This window comes from Periplaneta americana, chromosome 17 (genome assembly GCF_040183065.1).
Source record: "Periplaneta americana isolate PAMFEO1 chromosome 17, P.americana_PAMFEO1_priV1, whole genome shotgun sequence".
Taxonomy (NCBI): Eukaryota; Metazoa; Arthropoda; class Insecta; order Blattodea; family Blattidae; genus Periplaneta; species Periplaneta americana.
Genome location: NC_091133.1, coordinates 58,274,857 through 58,300,394, shown reverse-complemented (window position 1 = coordinate 58,300,394; position 25,538 = coordinate 58,274,857). Strand labels below are relative to the sequence as shown.

The following is a 25,538-nucleotide window of genomic DNA, read 5'->3' as shown; positions in this document are numbered from 1 at the left end:
ACACGCGTTCAATTAAGATACATGAAGATTCTGTGTCTACATTTTGCGCCGTTTTGAACGCTTTATACTGATAATATAGTTGTCATAAACTGCGCAGTTCGTCTGTTCGTGTATGGGGCTCTCAATATCGGAGTAACTTTATGAGGAAACCTACAGACGCAGACTCCGAAATGAAGTGGTACTGCTATTAATTCAACGCAGTATTTAATATAATTTATTTTATTTCGTATTTTTAATGACATTAAAATAGAATAAATTAATCAAGTTAATAAAATGCTGTACTTATGAATAATCGCACGTAAGCTGATAGAATAACAGCAACGAAAGCAAAGAAAAGCGAAAGGTAGATGTTTATTTTTTTATTTTTTATTTATTGTCGCTTTAACTTATACAAAAGTCATATCGCGACACAAACTAGATTTTTATTGTTTAGGAGATAAAAATGTGATTTTAGATATAATAGCGATGAACTGATGAATGATATTTTGGTGTAATATTTGAATTTAAAACAAAACTGTACGAGTTTATATACTTCTAGCTATGAACAACAGAACAATGCAATTATTTGCATATTGATACACTGTTTCAGTTTCACTCTGCAGCCCGTTAAACGTGCAATAGAAGAGTTTCACATGTGTATCAATTTATTAGCATTGATATGTTTTTTTTTTTTTTTTGTGAAATTTGAGGTACAGTATATTTTTGCAGGATCCCAGGATAAATCGCAATATAGCGAACACCAGTAGGGGAAGTTATCCCCACCCACATGAAATGTGTATTCGACACAATACTCGCCTGTCACGTAGAGTGTCTGATGAGCTAGTAGGGGAAAAGTGGAAGGGATCGTGGGCAGAGCTTCTACGTTCGCTATATGGCGATTTGCCCGGATCCCATAATATTACAATTATTATAGCACGCATTGGGTATTATAAATAAGAGAAAACCTCATCTGAGCCATTCCATGTATTAGGAACAGAAAAAAAACTACATTTTTATGGCTTGAATTTACGGTGAAACTAGCGCACAGTTAGTTCTAGTGATTTCGGAAGTGAACATCCTCTATTACATTACCGTATTGCGACAATTACTGACATTACAAAACAATAAATCACTAGCCTTTGCCCAGCATTTGAAAATCCTGTACAGATTCGTATATGCAAGGCATAACAAAAACCTAACCTAGCCTAGCCTAGCCTAGCCTAGCCTAACCTAACCTAATATAACATAACACAGATTCGTATATGCAAGACATAGCGTGAGTGTCTAACGTGAAATTTTGGTAATGTTACCAAAGGTATGTTGGTATGACTGAGGAGAGAGCTCTAAACACTTGAAGGTGTATAAGCAGAGTACGAGGAATTACTTCTGTGCTAAATTAGCCAAATACAGTGCGTTCGTAACTCAGCCGGACTGGAATAAGACTAGAACCTTAGGTCAGGTCACCAGTCCATAGCCCATAGAAAGCCTTGTGAGAGCTTTGTATTGTACTCACTTCTAAAAATATCTGATTATTAGTTCTATATTAGAATGACATATAATAGGCTACATGTCAAGCAGTGTATTCTACGGAACAGTCTGGCCAAGCTACGAATCCACTGTATATTTATTAACAAATACAAAAAAGGTTTCAAAACAGCACTCGAAACTAGTATTTTCCAATATAATCTAGGTAATGGAGCGAAATTCTTAAATGCATAGGCCTATCTAATTTTATTAAATTAAATTCTCTCTTCTCCCTGCTAAAAAGTTAAATCAAAATTACATCAGAAAATAGGACTCTGAATGAAAGTGCATTAAAGAATTACCCTCCTTCTTCATTGATGTCATTACTGTACATAAAGAGGAGATAAATTCGTTTCTCTTCATTTGTTAATATAGGTAGTATTGTTTATTATTACATTTACTTGTTTCAGATAATGATGTGATCATTTATAGAAGAATCTCCCACGGCTGTTTATGAAATACCTCACTGTAGCCTAGGTACATTACCGTAATTAGAGAAAGTAGAACACTGCTATCATGGTTGAAAATATGGGTACATCATCATACATAGATAAGTGCAGGATTGATGAAATGAGCAAGTCAGCTTTCATTGCTCGAGCTACAAGATTAAAAATGCAACAAGAGCACCTTGATAAGGCACAATTGAATGCAGTCAAGAGTATGAAGTGTTTAGAACAGCATATTGTTCACGAGATTGTACAAATGTATAAAGACACAGAAAAACAAAGGTAAAATAGATTTACAAAGAGCTCAGATTTGTATGAAAACATAAAGAGCTAAATATACATGCAAGTCCTCTGATTGAGGTTCTGGCTGATATGTACAATAAGGTTAAAAAAGAATGGGCCGGCGACAAATGTCTAACACCAGAAACATAACAGTGTGCATGCCCGTCTCTTTGAAACTCCAGTTCACAAGATGACACAATTAAACCATGTACCTAAATATGCTGTATTTTGTTCTAAAATATGTTATAAATTAAATTAAAACAAAGGGTTGATTCTAGCCGCAACAGGGCCTCTGGGGAGTGAAATAGCAATAAAATTGGTAAATACTAAATCAATCGAACGGGGTACAAAATTTATCGAACGAAAATGAACGAGAAAGCTACGTAATATGCTGGTTTAAAGTAGGCCTATGAGCCATTGTAATATAGGTGGCTTAAGCATGTGTCTAAACCAGACAGTATTGGTTGTAGGAGGTTCGAATTTGCATTAGTCTTAATTTTTTACATTACAAATTTACCATAATAAGTTTTTATAAACACCATTTATATTAGTACCAAGTGGCAACATCTCCTGGAGGTCAATTGAATGTTTAGTAAAAAGCATAACCCTCCCCTGGGCAACACTCCTGTCTGTTAATAAAACTGTCTGTCTGCATTTATGTCTGATTTATAGCTTTTAAAAATATGTTTAACTACAACATTAAAACATGTTACCATTGTAAACATAGAATTTAGTTCTGTATGTTTTAATAATGGCAATATTGAAGTGATACTGTTTACCATTCTTCAGTTCATATTGGAGTTTGGCTTTCTGTATTGTCCAGTTCCGAGTTGGCCATGCATCTCTACAAGGGAAGAGGATGCCATCTTAATCAGAGAAGTTTTTTTTTTTTTTTTTTAGTAGATTATTTTATACCACTTTATCAACATCGTAGGTTATTTAGCATCTGAATGAGATAATGCTGGTGAATGAGTCTGGGGCCCAGCACAGATAGTTACTCAGCATTTGCTCATATTGGGTTGAGGGAAAACCCCGGAAAAAATCTCAACCAGATAACTTGTCCCGACTGGGAATCGAACTCGGGCCACCTGATTTCGCGGCCAGACTCTCTAACCATTACTCCAAAAGTGTGGACAATCAGAGAAGTTGACAACAACCCTTTTCGAAGTGCTTTTGAATTGAAGATGGCATCCAACTTCCCTGGTTCCCCACTAACCGTAAGGAGACGTTTTAGAGAGCGTGGCATAAGGTCTTGTCGAACTGCGACGAAAGAACATTTGAAAATGGATCATGTCATGGACCATCTAGCTAATGCTACTATCCAGCAGGACTTTGACTGGAGAAATGAAATGTCCGACGAGGTAGTTGTCTCCAGTAGCACTTATGGTCCTGCCTGTATGTATGTCATGGATGACCACCGATACGATGAATGCTTTGTGGTACTTCACAGGTTGGGTCGCGTGAGCATTGCGTGTTGGAGTTGGGTGTCACACTGGGGCAGGGCCTCTAGAACGCATCCATGGTCGGTTTACGGCAGATGTATATGAATACATTTTGGCAAATGTAATGATTTCTTTCGCCCGAGAATGGTATCCAGACGGAACATTTGTGTTTCAGCAGGACAACCACCCGGTACACACCGCCAATCACATTTAAATATAGTTTATGAAGAGGCCTGATGTCGACCTGCTCTAATGGCCTCCAAATTCACCTGGTATGAATCCAAATGAAAATGTATGGCATAGATTGAAAAGGATCCTATGTTGTACTTTGGCAGAACCACCCTGAACAGCAGACGAATTGAGAGACAGATGCGTGGTAGGAGGTGGCCACGGATGTAGACCTATTCTATAATCTTGTGGACTTTATGCTGCACAGAATGAGTTGTTGATGCAGGTGGTTTGTGGACGAAAGGCCTTTTTTTTGTTTATATATGTTTTTTGCATACATTTTGTTTATTTGTATTTGATGTGCTTCTGATTGTTGAGGAAGCAAAGTATTAATTTTGTATACAGGCCACGAATGATGTTTGCAAGACATGCATAACCAAGTTTATTAACAAATTCGACTAACACTTGTCATTAAAAATACCCACAAAATAATACAATAAAAAAATCAACCCTGCCGGGAAGCGAACTTACAACCTCTGATTCCGAAATCAGAAACCTTACCCCTACATTACACCACCTCGTAGCACTTGCTCCATTGTAGATGGATCTCTATCAAAGACTCAACTGGAACAAACATCACAGCATTGCCTTCGAACGCGGTGAGTTTACTCGTGTGAACCTGACTTAGGAACTTTACATTTAAACTACCAAGTGTCGGCCCATTTTTTTTAAACCCAATTGTACATCTCTTATCAGGTAGTACATCTCACTTGACGACGTGTGTCAGAGGAAGAACAAATTGTATACATCTGAAGTCTGATTAGCCTAATGTAATATGCAACTAGTCGGTGATGTATGCAATAGAGGGGAGAAAGGAACTGGCCACCCTGCCCCATTATCTCCCTGGTTTAGTTGCCTCATAAGTGGTGCCTTATTGGTATCACTTGTGAGGTTCAGATCTGTCCTCGGACAGTTGACTGAACAACAACATATAAATGCAGTTATACATATATTACTGTATATACTAAACAAAATGTTTATACTTATATTGATTACCTATGTAGAATGATTATCTCTGTTCAGTACGTGAGAAAGGTCATCTTAAGGTTTTCTTAAAAGTACTCCTGTTGCTGAAGATTATGGAATTTAATATTAACCAGAATGATATCAATTTTTTTTACAGGTTGCAGGAAAATTTACAACTTCGACAGACACTGTCGTTAGTATTGCATTCTTTGAAAGAACTGAAAAGTGATGTAGGAAATGAGGACAAACTTAGACATCTTGGTAAGTACATGTAAAATTTGTAGCTATTATTATTATTATTATTATTATTATTACTGTTACTATTATTGCTACTATTGTTATTACAGTATTACTACTAGTCCACTGCTGTGGAGTAATGGTTAGCACATCTGGCCATGAAACAAGTGGCCCAGGTTCAAATCCTGGTTGGGGTTTTTTCCGGGATTTTCCCTCAACCAATTGAAGCAGAATTGCTGGGTAACTTTCGGTGTTGGACCTCGGACTCATTTCGCCATCATTAATCCACATATCATCATAACTGGCCACTCTACCCCATTATCTCCTGGCCTAGTTGCCTCATAAGTGGTGTCTTCTTGGTATCACTTGTGAGTTCAGACCTGACCTTCTGACAGTTGACTAAACAACAACATCCATACAATAGTCCAGGTTAAATTCATGGTGTGGCATGTTGTACTTGTGTAAGAGCACTGCCATTCAGCTACCCAATCATTCACAAAATAGGAGTGGTAAGCACAATAAGCCTCAGGCCGCAGTGTAAATCTTCGGATTTCTCCTCCGTACAAGAGAGAAAAAAATTACTACTCTATTAGTATTATTACTTCTACTATTATTATTGTTATTACTATTATTATTATTATTATTATTATTATTATTATTATTATTATTATTATTACTGTCATTATCATCATCATCATCATCATCACAAACAAGTATAAGGTCCAAGGTCTGTAACGGTCTTGTGAGTCATTCTATTAGTATTATTATTATTATTATTATTATTATTATTATTATTATTATTATTATTATTGCAGTTATTGTAACTTGAATAGATTCACATTAATTATATTGCAAAAAATTACAGAACATTTTTATTTTGTATTTCTGTTTGTCATTTTTTCTGTAGGAACCATAAAAAAATGTATGCATTTTTCATAACTATAGATCTGTTTGTTTTGTGCTCCATATGTTAAATTTATATTTTAGGAGGTTATACGAGTATATTGACATTTTAATGCTAAAATTATAGATTTTTATGTTTGTGTGTTCTCAGATTTACTTTCGTGATTTGTATAGGACCTTTGACTTTTAATAAAAAAATATTTTTTTTTCTTGTCTTCCCCATTCTTTTTATACGTATTAACAATTATTTCTATGTTCTGTTATTCTTGCCTCCACTTCATTTTCAGATCTTATTTAATTCCTTAATTTGGTTTGTGCTCTTTTCCTTGTTATCCAGAAATTGCGGCATTAGCAGCCAGATTTAATTTCATTAGACTGTAGGGTTATTTATTTGGTTGCTTATTTATTTACTTTTGCCACGTTAGCGAAACTGCTAGCATAACTATAACTTTTGACGTGATATATGTAAGTTAATGTCTACTTACAAAATAATTTAAATGCGTGTCTTTCAGATATAGAACATTATAGAAGCAAAGTTTTTGAGCTCGAGAAGAAAATTAGAACATTCAATGAGGCTAGTGATAACAGGTATGTAAACATAGAATATAAATATTTAATAAAATACAAAGAAAATGTGAGATTATATTCTAATTTTTCCATGTTAAAATCTCTGATATAAACTACCACTTACTTTTATACATAAACCATGAGAATTTTATCTAGTACAAAGCCCTTAGAAATTTGCAGTTATTCGCATTATTTGTCTCGCCAAAGCTTCCAAAAGAGCCCTGGGACTTACCTAGCTTCCTATAACATCAAGTTCTGTGTGTTTCCCTGGGGTAAAAAAAGTGGCTGGAGCATGGTGTTGACCACTGTCTAATGACGTAATCCAGAAAGCATGGGAATCTATATCCCTGCTTCTGCTAGCCTCAATGGCGCACACATGGATTCTTTTCTTTTAAAATATTTCAGATATTTTTGTGATTTTATTTAGGAACAAGTAAATGAAATTTCTATTAATTTGAGAAAAATTCGTTCCGGCACTGGGAATCGAACCCGGGACCTCTCACCTCTGCACGCTGAGCGCTCTTTCCAATTGATATCAATGTTAACAGTATTCAGAAACTGTTGTTGAATATGGCCATAAAGTCATATGTGCTCCTGCATATATGACTTATATGTCTAAAGTGCAGGTAGTAGGCCATTGATATAATGAGGAGAGTTTGGCCGGCACTGTGAATCGTTTCCTGCCATAGCTCAGTTGGAAAGAGCGCTCAGCATACAGAGCTGAGAGGTCCCAGTTTCGATTCCCAGTGCCGGAACGAATTTTTCTCAAATTAATAATATCTACATGTTGACTGTCCTGCGCCGTGGCGTCACGGTCTAAGGCATCCTGCCTAGGACTCGCGTTACGGAATGCACGCTGGTTCGAGTCCTCGTGGGAGAAGAAATTTTCTCATGAAATTTCGGCCAATGTATGGGACCGGTGCCCACCCAGCATCGTGATGCACTTGGGGAGCTACGATAGGTAGCGAAATCCGGTTGCGAATGTCAGCTATAATGGCTGGGGGGATCATCGTGCTAACCACACGATACCTCCATTTTGGTTGGATGATCGTCCACCTCTGCTTCGGCATGTGGGCGTGAGGCCAGCAGCTGGCTGGTCGGTCTAGGCCCTTCACGGGCTGTAGCACCACGGATTATTATTATTACATGTTGACTACTAACACAAACTACAGTAGTAGTCTTGATTATTCAATGAGGATGGCGAGATCTCATATATGAATATGTGTATATAAATGAGATTTCTTGCATATTTTTTTGTTGTATAATTATGAATACTTATCAGAACTTAATATGAGTATATGGCAGATTTCAGAAATTAATAGAGGAAGAATGGGCATTGTCTAACGAAATTCAGATGTTAGAACATAAATACAACTGGAGCCAAGATATTAACACGTCTATGCTGAAACCTCCAGTTCGAAGTTCCTCGAAATCTTATACCTCCAATAATGATAACACAAGAGAGGTGAGAAACAAATTTTTATTTGGCTTTAGATGCTCACAATAGTACCTATTAATTACACATTTTCTTAAGACACATCTGAATACCAGTGTATCTACTACTACTTCTGCTACTGTCGCATGATGGTTTTTTAAAGATAGAAACGATTTTATACATCTTGACTACACAATTTTTAACACTATATCACTCGGAATATAAAGATTATATTGCTTTCACGTGTTAAATACTAGGTTTATTGGCAAGTTAGTTTGTTTCTATTGTTCATTTATGCTCTGCTTCTGATGCATTGTTGGATACACTGATAGAATAGCAGTCTGTTACAGTTAGATTAGGTGTTTAAAGAAAGTCCAGTCCTATTTAGTTTTCTGTGTAACTTCATCGAAATAACTTATCTGGTCTTTCTTTCACCATCCTTAGCAACCTAAACAATGATTTTATTCAAGCAGTGAATTAAGTTTTTAATTCACAGCAGTGAATTAAAATGTTTTCCATGGCAACTAACAAATCAGCAACAATAAAATCCATACATTCATTCATTTATAACTTCTTCACAAACAACACAATACAAAGAAAAGGCGTAAAATTTAAAATTAAATTTAGATACCAGCAATAAATGAAATAATGTATAGCTCACGAAAGTAAACAGATTTTATGCGCTTGTAAAAATTATCACCTTCTGTTTCGCCTCAGGCGCTGAACTTTTCACTTGCAGTAAAATCTAATTTTACTCTGTTGTACTATAAATTACTATTTTATAATATCCTGTGAAGAATAAAAGCACGTCCTGGCTTTTTTATTTTATATTGGTCACACAAGTTATTTGATCCAAGTAGAGGAATTTCGGAGGAAGGATCTCGAATGGCTTTCTATCATATCATGGTTGAAAAATAGTTCTAATAGTACAAGAAATTGCCTCTGAATTATTTATTTTCTATTTAGGAAGTTTCAGCTTTCCAAAACTTCCTACGAGAAACTGGAGGTCACACTGGTGGTTGGGATGAAGATGACCACCTTTTATTTTTACGATTTCGTAATAAACACAAAGGAAAAGTAACTTTTTTGAGCTCCCTGAAACAGCAGCTTCCAGGTAAATTTGTATAAAACGTTTCTATACCTTCAACAAATGAAACAACATACCAGTATTGTTTTTGTAAAACCACATCAAAAATTACTTAAAGTGCAGAATATTTTATGTTGTAGATTCCTTTCGAGATAGATGTATGGTAAATGATAATGGGTTGACCTATTCATTTATTCATTCATTCATAGTGTTCTGCCCAAGAGCAGGTCTTTCACTGCAAACCCAGCATTCTCCATCTTTCCTATTTTCTCCTCCCTCTTTGTCTCTTCATGTGACCCATTTAATGTCTTCTATCATCTGACATCTTCTGCTCCAAACTCTTCTCCCGTTCACCATTCTTTCCGTGACCCAGCCAATTCCTTTTCCTCTTTATAATCAGTTTCAGTATCATGCTTTCTTCATCCACTCTTTCAAACACAGATTCGTTTCTTATTCTGTCTGTCCATTTCACACACTCCATCCTTCTCCATATCCACATTTCAAATGCTTTTAGTCGCTTCTCTTCACTTCGTCTTAATGTTTATGTTTCTGCCCCATACAATGCTACACTCCACACAAAGCACTTCACTGGTCTCTTCCTTAGTTCTTTCTTCAGAGGTCCGCAGAAGATGCTCCTTTTTCTATTAAAAGCTTCCTTTCCTATTGCTAATCTCCTTTTGACTTCTTGGCATCAGCTCATGTTACTGCATATAGTACACCCCAAGTATTTGAAGCTGTCCACTTGCTCTACTGCCTCATTTAGAATTCGCAAGTTTACCTTCTTTATTTTTCTTCCTATGACCATGGTCTTCGTCTTGTTGGCATTTATCTTCATTCCATACTGCTCACAGCTGTCATTTAGCTCCAGTGGCATATGCCTTAGTATCATCTCCTCTTCTCCTAACAACGCCATATCATCAGCAAATCTTATACACTTTATTCTTCTTCCTCCTACATAGCATTCCTCCCATGTTCTGAAAACAGTTCTTCACTAAATCCTCCGAGTAGATGTTAAACAGGATAGGTGATAAAGGGCATCCTTGTCGTCCTCCTCTCCCTATTTCACTTCCTTCAGACATTTCTTCTCCTATCCTGACTTTGACTCGTTGTTTCATATAAAGGTTACTGAACAGCCTCCTCTCTTTCCAATCCACGTCAATTTTCTTTAGGATCCCCATCAGTTTATTCCAATCCACTCTGTCAAACACCTTTTCTAGGTCCACAAATACTATATACACTTCTTTATTCTTCTCTAGGTATCTTTCGTCGATTGTTCGTAGCAGTCTAATTGCATCTCTAGTACCTCTTCCCTTCCTGAAGCCAAACTGCTCTTAGTCCAACTGTTCTTCCATCTTAGAATATAAACATCGATTCACTATTCGTAGAAGAACTTTTGCTGAGTGTGATATCAGGCTGATAGTCCTGAACTCCTTACATTTCTTGGCATTATTTTTCTTCGGTATTGGAATCAACACTGTCTCCGTAAAATCTTCAGGCCAGTCGCCTTTCTCATATATTTCGTTGCATAATGATAGAATTTGCTTCTTGTCTTCACCCAAGCATTTCATAGTTCAATGGGGATTCAATCAACTCCTTTTGCTTTCTCATTCTTTATTTCCCTAAACGCTAGTTCAACTTTTTCCCTTAAAATAGGAAATCCTTTCTCGTCTTCTGATACAACTCTTTCGTCTTCTATAATCAAGTCATCTGGACGATTCCTTGTCTCATATAACTCTTCTAGATATTTCATCCATCTGTTCAGTATTTTTGGTCTGTCTGTTATTTCATTTCCGATTTCGTCCTTTATCAACCACATGACTTTGCTTTTCTTATTTGTGAAGTCCAAACATTTTACTTCGCGGTACATTAAATCATATCTTCCTTTTACTGTAGATCCTCATTTTCTTTTTCATCCAGTCTTCTTTCGTTTATCAGTTTCTCTTCGTAGTTCGTTGTTAAGTTTCCTGTAGTTTCTTTTACCTTCTTCTGAGTTGATGTTTTTCCATTTTCTCCTTTCCTCCATCTTCTCCAACATTTTCCCTGTGACCCAAGATTTCTTCATTCTCATACCTTCTGTGTATCCTATTGTTTTTTCTGCTGTTGTCTGTATACACCTTTTTTAATGAGTCTAGTACTTATTACTATTCTCAGGATTCAAATTTTCTTCTTTCCTCTTCATTCTTCAGTTTTTCCATGTTTAATTTTTTCGTCACTTGTCTTCCTCTGATCTTCTTCAGACGAATATCTACTTCGCCTATCAGGAGACCATGATCTGAGTTCAATATCGGCTCCTCGCATTTTTTAAGCAATTTCAGAATCTTTCCTGTATCAGTATGTAATCTGGTATCTGCTTTCGTCCCTTGGGCATGTCCATGTGTATCTTCTTCGTTTATGTTGTTGGAATAATGTATTTCCAACAATCATTGCATGTCTTCTACAGAAATTTACCAAAGATTCTCCTCTGTCATTTCTTCTTCTCAATCCATATTTTCCAACTGTCCTTCCTTTTTGATCTTCTCCTATAACTGTGTTCCAGTCGCCCATTATATTTACGCATGCTCCTTTCTTCTCCTTCTCAACTATCTCTTCTATCTTGTAATAGCGTTCTTCTACTTCGTCTGCTAATCCACTATGTGGCATATAAACTTGCACTAGCACTAAGTCCATTTTCTTGCCTTGTGGCTTGACCTATATTACACCACAGATAGTAGTAACTCTGTGTGATTCACAATTAAATTTATTTACAATTTAGTTTAAAAAGTCCATTTCCAATTTCACATTATTCACTATCCTCTCCGTTTCCTCTGCTTTCTTATTTCCCTTCTTCCTTCCTCTTTCCCATTCTCCATTCTTCCTTCTTTCTCTCCATTTCTTCCTCTCTCGCTGTGGCCATTTTTCTTCTTCCTCTCCTCCCCCCATTCACGTTTCTCATCCTTTACTTCTCTACTTCTTTCTTTCTTCTTCCCGTTCTATTTCTTAGCTCTTTTTTATTACTTCTCTCTCACATTCTTTCTTTCTCTCTCTATTCGATTTTTCTGCTATTTCTTTTTTCCACCTTTTCATTTGTCTCCCTGGCCTCCCTTTCTTTTCTTCTTTTCCTTTGCAATATTTCAAAGGACATCAAAATAGATACTGACTAAAATAGTAGGTAAAACATATTTTTCTTAGTCATAATCAAATTGAAAGTTGATCTTTTTTTATAGCTGCAGCATGTATGATTTGTACGTTGTTTCTCGTGCAGATATCTCAGCTGATGAAATGTTACTGCATGAGGATTGGTATCAGAAATATGAGACTCTGAAAGCTAATCAAAAGCAAGCCATTCAAGAATGGAGATCAGTAAAGGATAAAAACGCCCATCCAAGTATTACCAACTCTGAGGCATCGGAAATAAACTACAGAAATAAAGTAGAATACCAGGAGGATACTGAAGAGAAGAAACAAAAAATTGTTGAATGGAAGGTAGTTTTTAATTTTTAATAGTATTACCCAGTTTTACAAAAGCTATTGCTGTTTTCTGTGAATATATCTTCCTTCAGATAAGGACAGTTTGTGTTCTAACCCAAGTCTTTTATGAAGTTCTGTGTTTTATATAATGATAATCAGAGTGCAATACAAATCAGTTACTGATATTTAAATATTAATTATTATACATTTCTTTGTAGAGGACATTACGACTGAAAAAAGAATTAGAGGACAAAAAGCAGTGGGAAGAGAAGCAAAAAGAATTAGAACGAGAGCAAAGAAAAAAAGAAAGACAGGTAAATTGCACGTAATTTAATTTTAAATTGTGAATTCTTGACATAACCATCTTCAAAATAAATTCCTTCAAAAGTCACAGTAAATGATCCATTTCCTCCTTTTGTTTTCTTCTTCATTTTATTTCCTCTTCTAATTCGTTCTCCTTCCTTTTGACTCCATTTAATCATTTCTCCTCCATTTTTTCTTTATTTTTCTCTATTGCCATTGCTTTATGCTTTAATTTTAACTCTTTACTCAGTTTATTTTTTCCTTCTTTTTTTCTTTTCATATTTCGTTCTTTCCTTTTGTTTACATATATATTTTTTTCTTTTGCATTGTTTCTTCCTTTCCATCATTTACTCTCCTTTTTTCTTACAATATTTTTTCCATCACTTTCTTTCTCAGTTAAATTTTCACGTGAATATGTCTTTGTTCGAGGTATAATTGATGATAAAATCTAACATTTTTAGTGCAACACAAAATTCAAGAACTCTCCACTAGATGCTGCACATGCCAAAGTGTATGCTGTCATCTGTCACATGTTGCGCAATCTACTTGCGACTTAATAAGCAAAGAAAAGAAACTTAAGTTGTATTCTTAATAACCATGAATACCGGTATTAAATAATAAAAAATAACAAAATACAAAACAAAGACATTGTCATGCAATCATCGGGATTCTGTAAATTCCCTATTACTTTTTTTCTTCATTTTGTCGTTCTTCTTTCTTTTCTTTCATAAAGTCACCTTACAAGCTGAAACTCGCAGTACAATGTCTGCACAACATGTCTGAATAGCTGATTGTTCATACGAAATCACAATACTTTATTCCCTATATTTACTATAGGTCTGATGAGGTCCATTCAGAATGTAAATTTTTTGAGACTGTAGTTAAACAAGAGCCTGTTTTAATGTGTGAAGGAATTTCAAATGCTGTAATTATTACAACTTTGACCATGCAAAGTAGTCTGTGTCATTGTATTCTGGTCTTCTCTATACTAATACAGTATAACATAAAATATTATAATTATTACATAGGAAAAAACACTTAAAGTGAATATAGGAATATAGAAATAATCTCTGTCTATATAATGTAACTTCCAAAAACTATGAAAAACATTTGAAAATTGGAAAAGGCCAATGCAAAATCAAGTTACCAACCAAACAATTTATTTTTACTAATGGTGGATACTGGACTATTCGTTATTTACCCATATGAAGCCAGTTGTGCAGACCAATGTGCCATAGGAGGTTGATCTATGCTACACCTATGATGAGATGAGATGATGGTGGAAGTCTGTTGGGATGCCACAGGGGAACTGGAGCTCCCGGAGAAACCCCTCTGTTACCTGAACCATAGGCTTGCCCAACACAAGTCATAAATCCATTATCCTTCGTACTTCCCAGTATTTTGATATGTATATAAGTTTAAAGAACTTGGCAGGTCTCTATGTGGCTCATATCTTTCTCTACATCTTGCTAACATAGGAGACAATATGGTATGGTTGTTATACCAATTCTTTAGAAATGTTTACTTAAACAATCATGCCCAATGATCAACCTAAACATAGCTACTGCTGATTTTCGTGGTGTTCCAGGTTATTAGTTTGGGATCTTTGAGAAATTTCTTCCAGTTTGAATTTTAAAATAAAGTGAAGTGAAGTGAAATGAATATAAAAATTTCTTAAAACAACAATACAGTGCCCACTAGAAGTGCATAGAACATTTGAGGAAAAAGGGAATTTGGATACAATGAAAAATATTTATTTATTATCTGTTATTCAACGAATGTATAAACTATTAGATTATTTAGCATCAACAGAATTTGATGATAGCGAGAAGGTGTTTGGCAAGATGAGGCCGAGAATTCGTTGTGTAATTACCTGATATTCGTCTAACAGTTGGAGAAAATACTGGTAAAAACCTCAACCAGACTCAAGTAAGAATCGAACATAGTCCTGGCCACAGCTCTGGATCAGCTATGCTGGTAGCCAATGGAAAAGATAACCGCACAACATTTTAGTCAAAGAAACTCAAACAAGTCGGAGAATGTAGGCAGTTTGCAGCAGGTTTGAAAAATTCAGCATCCATTCTCATATAATTTTATGTTATATGAACTCGTCATTTGTAATTTGTTTATAAGTTAATGGGAGAATTCAGATCGATTTGATAGCCAATGCTTACCCCAGGCTCTCTTTTTACATTAACGCCACATGGTCAAGAAAACGAACAGGTATTTTGCTGCATGACAGTCAAATGTTGGTTTGAAACATATGAGACATTGCATGTCACGCAATGTAAAGACCTTCCTACATTTCTCCAGCCTTTTATGTACTAAATTGTTAATGTACTAACACAAATACATCGAGTTTTATCAGGAGTGCCTCGCATTTAGAATATTAATTCCGTGTATATTGTTATTTGTTTCAGGCATTGAAGAAGCTAGAAGTTGAACGGTATAAACAGGAGAAGATGACGCAACAGCACACTAAGATATTGATAAAACAGCTGAAGGAACTGCGTGATATGGAAGAGAGAGCTGCAGAGGCAAACATCTTGCGCAAGGCCTTCAGGTACAACAAATAATTAATGAAAGCTGGTTTCTGAAATTTAGTAGGTAGGGATATGGTGATAAGTACAGCTCCTAGTGGGAAGTTATTGAATTAATGATTGGAGTCAGAGGATCAATTCCCAAAGAGACACTTGACTTCCTGTCAAAAATTAAAACGCCTATTGCTGTTATTCAGGTCCTAGCTGACTTCGTATTGAAGAACTCGGAATTATTAGACATCACTTATATTTTGTTATATCTTCGTTATTCTCCTAAAATGTTGTATGTATAGTTATTTCTGGTGGTATGGAAGAGATGGCCTGATAGCCTTAACTTCACCAGAATAAATAACATTATATACTGTATATACATGTATGTATGTATATATATAAAAGCCGCTAAATTCCTATAGCTTCAATCAATCACTTTAGCAGAATGTAGAATAGGAGATAATTACATTAGAAAAGTGGGTTACTATTATTGGTTTTTCCTCACAAGCTGTTCTAACAAAGGGGTCGGAACTAATATAAATATTCAACAAAAGGCTCGCGCAAGCCCTTTCGAGCTCCTTCCCTTAAAGTACATCCCTGAGAGCATGTGAAGAAATGAGACCGAGATCCAGCGTCGAAAGGTACTCAGCAATTCTGTTTCAATTGATTGAGGCAAAACATCGGAAAAAACCCCATCCAGGTAACTTGTCCCAACCAGCATTTGAACACGGGCCCATTCATTTCGCAGACATGCTAAATGTTACTGTCAGTGGTGAACCAATCCATGCACTTACATTTACAATCCCATTCCTACCTTCCCATGGTGCAGCTGTTAGTAAGCATAATTTTACAAGCTGAACTAAAGGGAGGGGCTACTCATCAATTAGCACTGGTCAGCTTGATGAGTTAATGACTGAATTTGGTATAATTTTCCTCTATTCAATACCTAATTCCCTCTTTACCCTTTCCTATCCAGTCCTCTGACTGAACTCTTACTTTCTTCGACCCCGATGGCATTAGAGCATTCGAGGCCTAGGGGTTCATTTCCCTTTCCTTCCTCTTCTTTCTACTTTTCTGTTCCTAGTGCTGACCTGCTATGGCACTAAAATCGTCCTCCAGTGGCTTAAGGAGGGAAAGCTGGTGATCAACAAGATCCCCCAGCTAAGTCCAATGGATCTGTCGACCAACAGCAGGTGTGGTCCTCCAGACATTCTGGGGGTTGTGTGTGAATGAAGTAGCCACCAAAACGTTAAAATATGGTGTTCACTTAAATCGGCTACAACTTGCCATTTAACTTATCTGTGCTTCAGTGGCTGGCCATGATAATATCTTTGAAAAATATTGGAGTGCAAGAGGTCAAATGACTTTATTGTCAAACGCCTGGCATTAGAAAACAACAACAACAACATTATTTACAATTGAGAGTGTAGATAGTATACAGGACAACCCAACTTTACATCCAATTATTACACATAAATGGTATTATATGAGAGGATCAAATTAGAATGAAACAGTAGTACAGTCATTAGGATGGTCTGCACTGCCCTCACAAATATATAATTTGGCATCCTACCACACTGCTCTCGAATTACCGCTTCTAAAGTAATCACATCCCGAGCTTTCCAGGTGTACACCTTTTTTTAAGGTATCTCCATAGAAAAAAGTCCAATGGTGTTAAATCTGGGCTTCTTGCAGACCACTTGACTTTCCCAGCGCTCAATGACCCATCCAAGGAATGCATTGGTAAGCCATTCCTGTGTTATCAATGCAAAATGGAGCAGTGCACCATCATGCATGAAGTGCACAATGTCAGCATCATCCCAGGGAGATATGATGGGAAGGACAAAATTCTCCAGCATGTCCACGTATCTCTCGACATTCATTGTGTTGTGAAGGATGTACAGGCTGATGAGTGTATATTTCATCATGAATGCCACACCACAAGGTGACTGAAGACTTTGACTGTAATTTTTCAATCGTGAAGTCTGGATTTATTTCTCTGAGTTACCAGTAATGGCAGTTATGACAGTTGACAATATGCCAACATGGAATACGACCTTGTCTGACCATAGAATGTGTCATAAAATGTCTGGTTCCTCTTGATTCCACAATAGTAGGGACTCTGCAAACTCCATCCTGGCCACCGGCGTGGCTCAGACGGTTAAGGCGCTTGCCTGCTGGTCTGAAGTTGCGCTCGGGCGCGGGTTCGATCCCCGCTTGGGCTGATTACCTGGTTGGGTTTTTTCCGAGGTTTTCCCCAACCGTAAGGTGAATGCCAGGTAATCTATGGCGAATCCTCGGCCTCATCTCGCCAAATACCATCTCGCTATCACCAATCTCATCGACGCTAAATAACCTAGTAGTTGATACAGCGTCGTTAAATAACCAACTAAAAAAAAAAAAACTCCATTCTGACATCACAGTCCTCACATGACAGAGCTTGCACAAAGTGAGGTTTCCATGGGCACCATTTCACTTCCTTAACTGCTGCAACGACCTATAGTATACACCAGATTCTCGCTGGTACTAACAAATGAATTTCTTAGGATTTCTCTGGAAGGACTCATCAGTGGCAGCTTTGGCCTCCTCTGTGATAATTGGTTTTGGTTGCCCTGTGCTCTTTTTACTGATTAACTGAACCAGTGTGCATCAAGTTGGTGTGAAGTTTCTTCGTGGTTTTGTGATCCAACATCGCATTTCTTTCCTTCACCATCCTCCACCATCTCTGCCACATTTGAGTAGCAATTCGGGTACGATTATACACAGACAGTCTTGTCACCACAGTTATTCCTTCACTATTTGTTTCTTTATATAAAACATTTTCCAGTAAATTTTCTGATTAAATGCACATGTTTCGGACTGCACTAAGAATAAAATTAAATAAAGCTTCATATGTGCTTCAAATGATATGGAACACAGTACATTTTAGCTGTAGAATGGGTCACTTAACCTGATGCTTACGCTTCTACCACAGTCTAGTACATACAGTCACGAAGCTCAATATGTAGGAATATGCATCCAATGACAGTTGAACTTTAGTTGCTAGCCATTAGGATCGCTACTATTGCACAGTCTATTGTTCCTAGTACTCTCAGTTGCTAACCGCTTGGAGCAGTGTGTCGCGAGAAATACAAAAAATCACCTCAAGCTTCGTGACTGTATGTACTAGACTGTGCTACTACAGTGCAATAAAAAGTTGGATATAAATATGGATCGCCCTGTATAATCAAGTGGGCATAAGGGGCAAGAGGAAGGATATTATATCGTAGAAAACTTTATTGATATGTTTGGGTAGCAGGTGGTTATGATTATATCACGAATTATATTGTGGCACCCGTCTGGATTGTTCTGGTCGCATCAGGGAGTTGCACGCGCATCCAGCGAGAAGAAAGGCATGGGGAAACGGAAACACGAATCCTTGACGCTAGCCGCAGTACGGAGCAAGGGAGGGAGAAAAGCTACTGTGGCTGGGCGGAAGTAAGGAAGCATCGAGACGCGGATCTCTCTCGAAGATTCTGTAAGCCACGCAAATTGAAGATCCCAGGAGTTATGGTGTAATAAATAAAAGTGCTAGAATCAATCTTGGGAAGTCAATCTACAAGTGAGTCTTTGAGCAAGCAAGGAAGCCAGCCTTCGAGAGCATCTGGAAGACTGGAGTTCGACGATGTGCAGAGAACCACAACTGGGAAGACCTGAATTCGACGTGTTGTGGACCATAGCCAGAAGACCGGGGTTCGACGTGCAGTGAACTTGAGTGAGTCCATAACTGTGGCAGTGTCCAGGTGAGTGCGATGTATCCAGAAGACCGGAGTTCGATGTGCAGTGAACTTGAACAGTGAGCTAGAAGAACTAGCCAAGGCAAATCGCCTGTGAACTGAGAACTGACAGTTTTGTTCTGCACATAGTGCATTGTAAACATGAATTGAAATTAGGAGTACATTGTTGTTCTTCTCAATAATACACGTCCTGTATTACCATTGTCGTCGTGTGGAGTGCAATAACGACTATTATGTTGCTGTGTTGAGTGGAATACCTATTGTTGTAGGGTGAATTATTAAGAATAAAAGTCACATTGTTATCGGGTGCGAGGTGGTGAAAGAGAATAAAAGTTACAATATAATTAATATAACTTCGTTCCCACGAAATCATGTGATAACAAGGCAAACTCAGTTGTTTTATAAATGATAAATGTTGTCAACTCATGAAACCATAAATGGAAAAGAATAAAATCCCAATATTTTGGGAAAAAAAAAAAAACTGTATAAATGTAGGTCCCGCGAGACATAGCTATAGGTGGGACATGGGATAAAACTCTCAAGATCGGTATAGTCCAACAAAAATTAAGATATTTGGGATCCCTAGTGTACAATGACTCTTGAAATTACATTTTTTTTTATTTTAGAGACCAGGACAAATTGTTTCTTGCTCGACAACAAAACCGACGAGAATTGAAGATATTGAAAAAGGAGCAGAAACGAAAACAGCTTCCAAATGTGAAGGAGGAGATAAATGTGAGCAGAGATCCCAAAAGGCTTCTGAGACCAACAGCAGCATGGCGTGAGCACTGCAAACAAACGCCCAAAACAAGCTCAAGTGCCAGCAGCCTTGTAATGCCTGTACTTCACCTCAGGAATATGCCCCATCTGTGAGTAAGACAAGGGAATCTTTCAAATTGAATCTATAGTCAGGCAACTTACATTTCAAAGTGCACAGAAACCAAATGCTCCTGCCAGTCAGACTGGAGTGGGGATTAAGTCATTTGTCTTGAGTCTCTTGAGGAGTGCAGATCTGCTCCTGTGAAGTAGTTTACTCTAGGCAGTGTAATATAGCATTGTTATTCCTACTACGTTAGCACATTTCAAGTCAATCTTAAAGTGTAAAATGGCCTACTTCTCTGTCATGCTTCTCGTTATCAGTTAGTTAGTGGGTGTGGAACAATGATGTCATGTGCTACTCGAGAATAGAAGAACTATGTTTTGAATGTTGCTTGGCTATAGTTTACTTCATTGCAACTTAAGATCAGAACAAAATGACACAGTATCACTTCACTTGATGCTGGACACAGTTTGATGGTATGATGTGTTATGGTCTACATTATGTAATACGTGTAGGATCATTGAGCTACCTTGAAATTTTAACGTGGTTGAGAAATGGTCAGTGTATTTTACCAGGAGAACCCCTCATTTAAGGACATTCCTTTGTGTCATAAATTTACGTCACAAACATTCCAGCTTTACTTCCATTTTGAAATGAGCCAAATTAAAGAATTTATCACTCTTAGAAGTCTGTCTTCTCTGACCAGGTAGGAATCATCAGTGATGGTCGTCATCACTATACTACCGAGCATTACTTCACAAGTGGTGTTGGCATATTTAAAACTGAACTGTTATTGAACAAATTAGACTTAACAGATGACTGTTGGGGAAAAAGCAATAGGTTTATATATAATTAGATGCTGATGCTGATGATGATGATGATGATGATGTTGATGCTATATAATAGTCTTTTCTGAATTTAAACTTTTAAGTATGCCTTTTAAATTTAATAATTTTTAGTGATACATAATATGTATTCTGAAGTTCTAACTGTGAACTGAAGAAAGAACTGTTTGTAAACAGGAATATTACATTAAATTTTAAAAACTAATTAAGTAGTACGACTTTTCATGTAAACAGATCATATTAATTTAAAAATTATATTACATAGAAATTTTCGTGAATGTGAAATCATATCATGAATTTTGGAATAATGCAACACTTAACAAGTAACACACAACACATACTAAACTGTATCAGCTGTTTAAAAATGGGCTTCTGCAATAAACCATCAGATGTCATGGGAAAATTACAAGGAAGCAGTCTCGTGAACATAATTTAAGTTATAAAGATATAAGAAACATATAGGCATATACGAGATACATTAAAGTTCTAAAGTTTTCTAATTTTTTTCTCAGGACTGGAAGCAGATAGAAACATGCGAGAGCTTATAAGACGTGGAAACTTTTTGTAAATGCGTAACATAGATGGCAGCATGATGCAGCTCACAAAACTCTAGTGGCTGCAGCGAGAGTTGGAAGGTGTTTTCGATAATTCAAATAGCGATGTCCTCATTAAAAGACCAGCATGTTATCATCTGGTTTCTCCACTTGCATGGTGTGACACCTATCGACATTCATTGTCAGTTGAGTGAGACATGCGGTATGGTATCATGGATGTGAAAAATATGCGTTTGTGAGTGAGACAGTTCAAAGAAGGCCGAATGTCATGTGACAATGAACTGAAAGAGTCTCAGCCATGCACCAGCTGGACCAACAACAGGATTGTACTAGTGGAGCAAGTGTAGCCATCACATTCATGACTCCAGACTAGCAGGAAAGAAATGGGGATGCTCTAGGAATACTTTGAACACTACATACAAAATGTTTATACAGCCAGTGCTGACATACTGCGGAGAAATTTTAATTACTTCACCTTTCATAAACGAAATAGAATATGTTCAAAACCAAGCTCTCAGACTCATTACTGGTGGAATCAAAACAACTCCAATAGATTCTATGAAATTCCTCACTAATATTAACAGCAACAAAATTACAATAGAAGAAAAAGCACTGATTCAATATGAAAAACTTATTAGATTACCAGGAAACAATTGGCATTCATACAGTCCTCTCTGTAGATTGAAAACTCAAAAACGTTTCACATCCATTGTTCAAGAATTAAAACAGAAAATCAATATCCCGAATTTAAAAGAAAACCTACAAATTAAACCAAACCCTTTAACTCTATTAAATATAGAATATAATCTAAATTTAACAGAAGAAATACTAAAATCAGAAGTAAACACTGAAATACTAAAACAATTGTCTTTAGAGACAATTAATATTAGGTACCCTCCACAAAACTGGCTTCATTTATACACTGACGGATCCTTGATCTCCAGAGAACAAGGTGCCAGTGCAGGTGTTACGTGCTGTCTCTTCTCACTTTATAGATCTCTTGGGTATGGAACAACAAGTTTTGATGGAGAAATCATTGTAATAAGTGAAAGTCTCAGGAATCTTCTATGCCACATCAATAAATTAAAAAATGCAGTTATATTTTCAGACTCCAAAGCAGCTATTCTATCAATAGTCTCTAAACACACACCTTCATCTCAAACAGCAGAAATAACTAAAATGCTCTCTCAATTAATATCACTCAATAAAAGAATTGTATTCCAATGGATACTATCCCATTGTGGAATCCTGGGAAATGAGAATGCGGATGCTTTAGCAAAGAAGGGCAGCACTGCTATTTACAGACCTGTTACTAAATCTACGTATTACTCTGTGAAAAGATTTATTAAATCTACATACTTAGACTTCAACAAACAAACTTTGATAACACAATCTCAAGGGAAAAAATGGAACTCTCCGCATCAAAATCCACAGTTAATTCCCGATTTACCACGAAAATCGTCTGTAGCTGCATTTAGATTGGCAACAGGCCATGATTGTTTGGCCAAACACCTGCATAGAATTGGAATATATCAGTCCCCTAACTGCCCATTGTGCAACTCAAACCAAGAAATGGATTCGGAACACCTCAAAATCTGTGCTTCAGTGGCTGCCCATGATAATATCTTTGAAAAATATTGGAGTGCAAGAGGTCAAATGACTTTATTGTCTAACGCCTGGCATTAGAAAACAACAACATTCATGACTCCATCACCACATGTCTCACTCATCCGACTTTGAATATCGTTGGGTGTCATGCCACACAAGTGGAGAAATCAGATGATAACATGCTGGCCTTATAATGAGAACGTCGCCATTTGAAGTATCGAAAACACCTAACTCCCATAATCCAGCAATACTGTTGCTATTTAGAACTTTGCATTTTTGCAGATGGTTCTTGTGTGGCATTACATTTGGATATCATGCTTTATTTGAATGTACGCAGTTTATCTTGCATGTATGTTCTGCTAGACATTAATGGCCTGTTTCATGCTGAAGAGAGAAATTCTTGTGCTTCTTGGAATGTTTAGCATCTCAGTACTGTTCTTAATATCACATTCATCTTATTATTTTAATAAATATGGAAAGAGAACATCATTGTAATTTACCTCTCATTATTTCAAACCAACTGCCACTGGAAACAGAGAATTTGATGATTGTAGATGAACTAGTAGTTTGTTTGAAACATTTAAGATAATTATATCTTGCTCTTTTTTCTTCCAGACAAGTACCCACCTGGAGAAAAGGGTTAACTTGATGGCATGTTGTACACAAACACTTTGGAATCCACTGCCATATCGTCATATCTGCACATATAATGGATTATTTGAAATCCACTATTTGTAAATCTGAATATGATATTTTTGTAATGTATTTTTACCATTTTTATACAAAGTATATTGTATCTTAAGAGATGGATAATAAATACAGGGATTGACGGCTTTGTGATATTTCCATACATATTATGTGTGACGATATGTTTCCAAGATTGACATCCCTTCCCTATGAATGCAAAGAAATGGACACAACATGTTGGGGTCCTTACAACAAACTATAAGGTTCGTGAGTAAATAAAGTCTATCCAACTTTATTCTAGCCTGATCAAAGTCTATCCAACCTTGGAAACAGGAAGATTCTTTCCACTTTCTTAAATAAATAATTCACTAGTTATGTGAAAAATCACTTGTTATTGTCCACTTTGGAATGCACTGTTGCAGGGTCGTCGAAATGGGGGAAATCACATGACAGTTACTTAATGGCCCTTTTCTTTAATTTTCTCCCTCGTGGGTACTCGTCGTTGTGAGGGGGCTTAAACTTGTTTAAGCTAACAAGTAACAAAGAGGTACCCATAGAAGCTGCATTAACACCAACGTAGTCCCACTATATTTTTTACCCCTCATTTCTCGTGAAAAACAACAACTAAATAGACTACAGTGGACTTTATGTTGTCAGCAAACAGCTGGATACATTAAGAAGATTGATTTCTTTAATTTTTTTTTAAACAGTTGTATAATATTACACGGACTTCTAATTCAGTACAACAAATATTTTCAGGAAAGAGCCTAACAGTCATTAGCCTTTACAGAGGGGCCAGCAGAAACTGGTGAGGGAGACCAAGATACGACATAACCATTTGGATGGACAGCACACTGTAGTGCTGAGAGAAGGCAGGAATACCATCCATTAGATTTGACTTGCCATGGGATATGAATGGATAATGATAATGAATAAATCTGTTCGGATGAAATAAATTCTACAGCTAATATTGGATGTTTAAAAAGTTTATCAGAGGGCAGAAAAATTCTTGTTTTTATGCTCATTTATTTATTATTAGGTTCTAGTGACCTAAAACATCTCCCATCTACGATTCTATAGCCTTTCCCCTATTCTTCTCTATTCTCCCATACCCCACCTTCCAATCCACTTTGTCTCAGTGTTTTAAAAATTACTTGAGCTCATGTCAGTTTTGGTCTTCTCCCCTCTTCATTTTTCCACAACTGAAATCCATTCAAACACCTTCTTAGGCAATCTATCTCCTGTCATCCCTTTTATATGATCAAACCATCTTAATTATTTTGTTTTGATAGATTGTACAAGCGATTCTTGCACTTTCATTTTCTCTCTTACATTATATAATTACTCCAACCTATAAATGCTCCTGTCTTAATTGGTAACATTATTTATTCCATCACTTAAAAAAGTAATCCCTATGAAAAAAAAAAAAATTAAGAATACAGAACTATGTAGTTTCGAATATTTACATACCAGTAATCAAACAATCAATCTTCTTAATGTATCCTGCTGTTTGCTGACAACATAAAGTCCACTGTAGTCAATTCAGTTTTTGTTTTTCATGAGAAACAGGCGGTATTTTGATCAGTGTTCATTATAAATACCTCTTGCTAGTAGCCAGAGTTGGGGTATAATCAATATATACTGCAGGACTGTATCTTCTGCAACTGGTACTGATGATTCCAATTTACTTCTTTTGTGGTTTATGGATGGACAGGATAGAACAATGTGTTCCAGATCTTCATCATGATTATTACATCACAGACAAATAAGATTATCAGAAAGGTGAAATTGGTGTAGGTACAACTGTGTGACAATGTGACCTGTTCTGGCTCTTGTTAAAAATGTTTGAACATATCTGGGCAAGTTTTTGT

At 36.6% G+C, this 25,538-nt stretch overlaps 2 protein-coding genes across 4 annotated transcripts in view; one reads left to right on the top strand and one right to left on the bottom strand.

Moving 5' to 3' along the window:
* LOC138692804 (zinc finger protein 501-like) overlaps window positions 1-25,538 on the bottom strand; it is an 86,703-nt gene that overhangs the window by 16,219 nt on the left and 44,946 nt on the right. The window lies entirely within an intron of this gene.
* LOC138692803 (coiled-coil domain-containing protein 112-like) lies at window positions 206-23,813 on the top strand. Of its 3 annotated transcripts, none has more exons than XM_069816021.1 (11): window positions 206-343; window positions 1,914-2,231; window positions 5,025-5,128; window positions 6,520-6,595; window positions 7,880-8,039; window positions 8,976-9,123; window positions 12,338-12,558; window positions 12,762-12,857; window positions 15,267-15,409; window positions 19,780-20,022; window positions 23,596-23,813. In XM_069816021.1, the coding sequence occupies exons 2-11, from the start codon at window positions 2,020-2,022 to the stop codon at window positions 23,627-23,629; spliced, it is 1,437 nt and encodes a 478-aa protein (XP_069672122.1). In that variant the 5' UTR covers window positions 206-343; window positions 1,914-2,019; the 3' UTR covers window positions 23,630-23,813. The 3 variants fall into 3 exon arrangements, with proteins under 3 accessions (XP_069672122.1, XP_069672123.1, XP_069672121.1); XM_069816020.1 differs by lacking the exon at window positions 206-343 and adding an exon at window positions 373-689; XM_069816022.1 differs by lacking the exons at window positions 206-343; window positions 19,780-20,022 and adding an exon at window positions 370-689.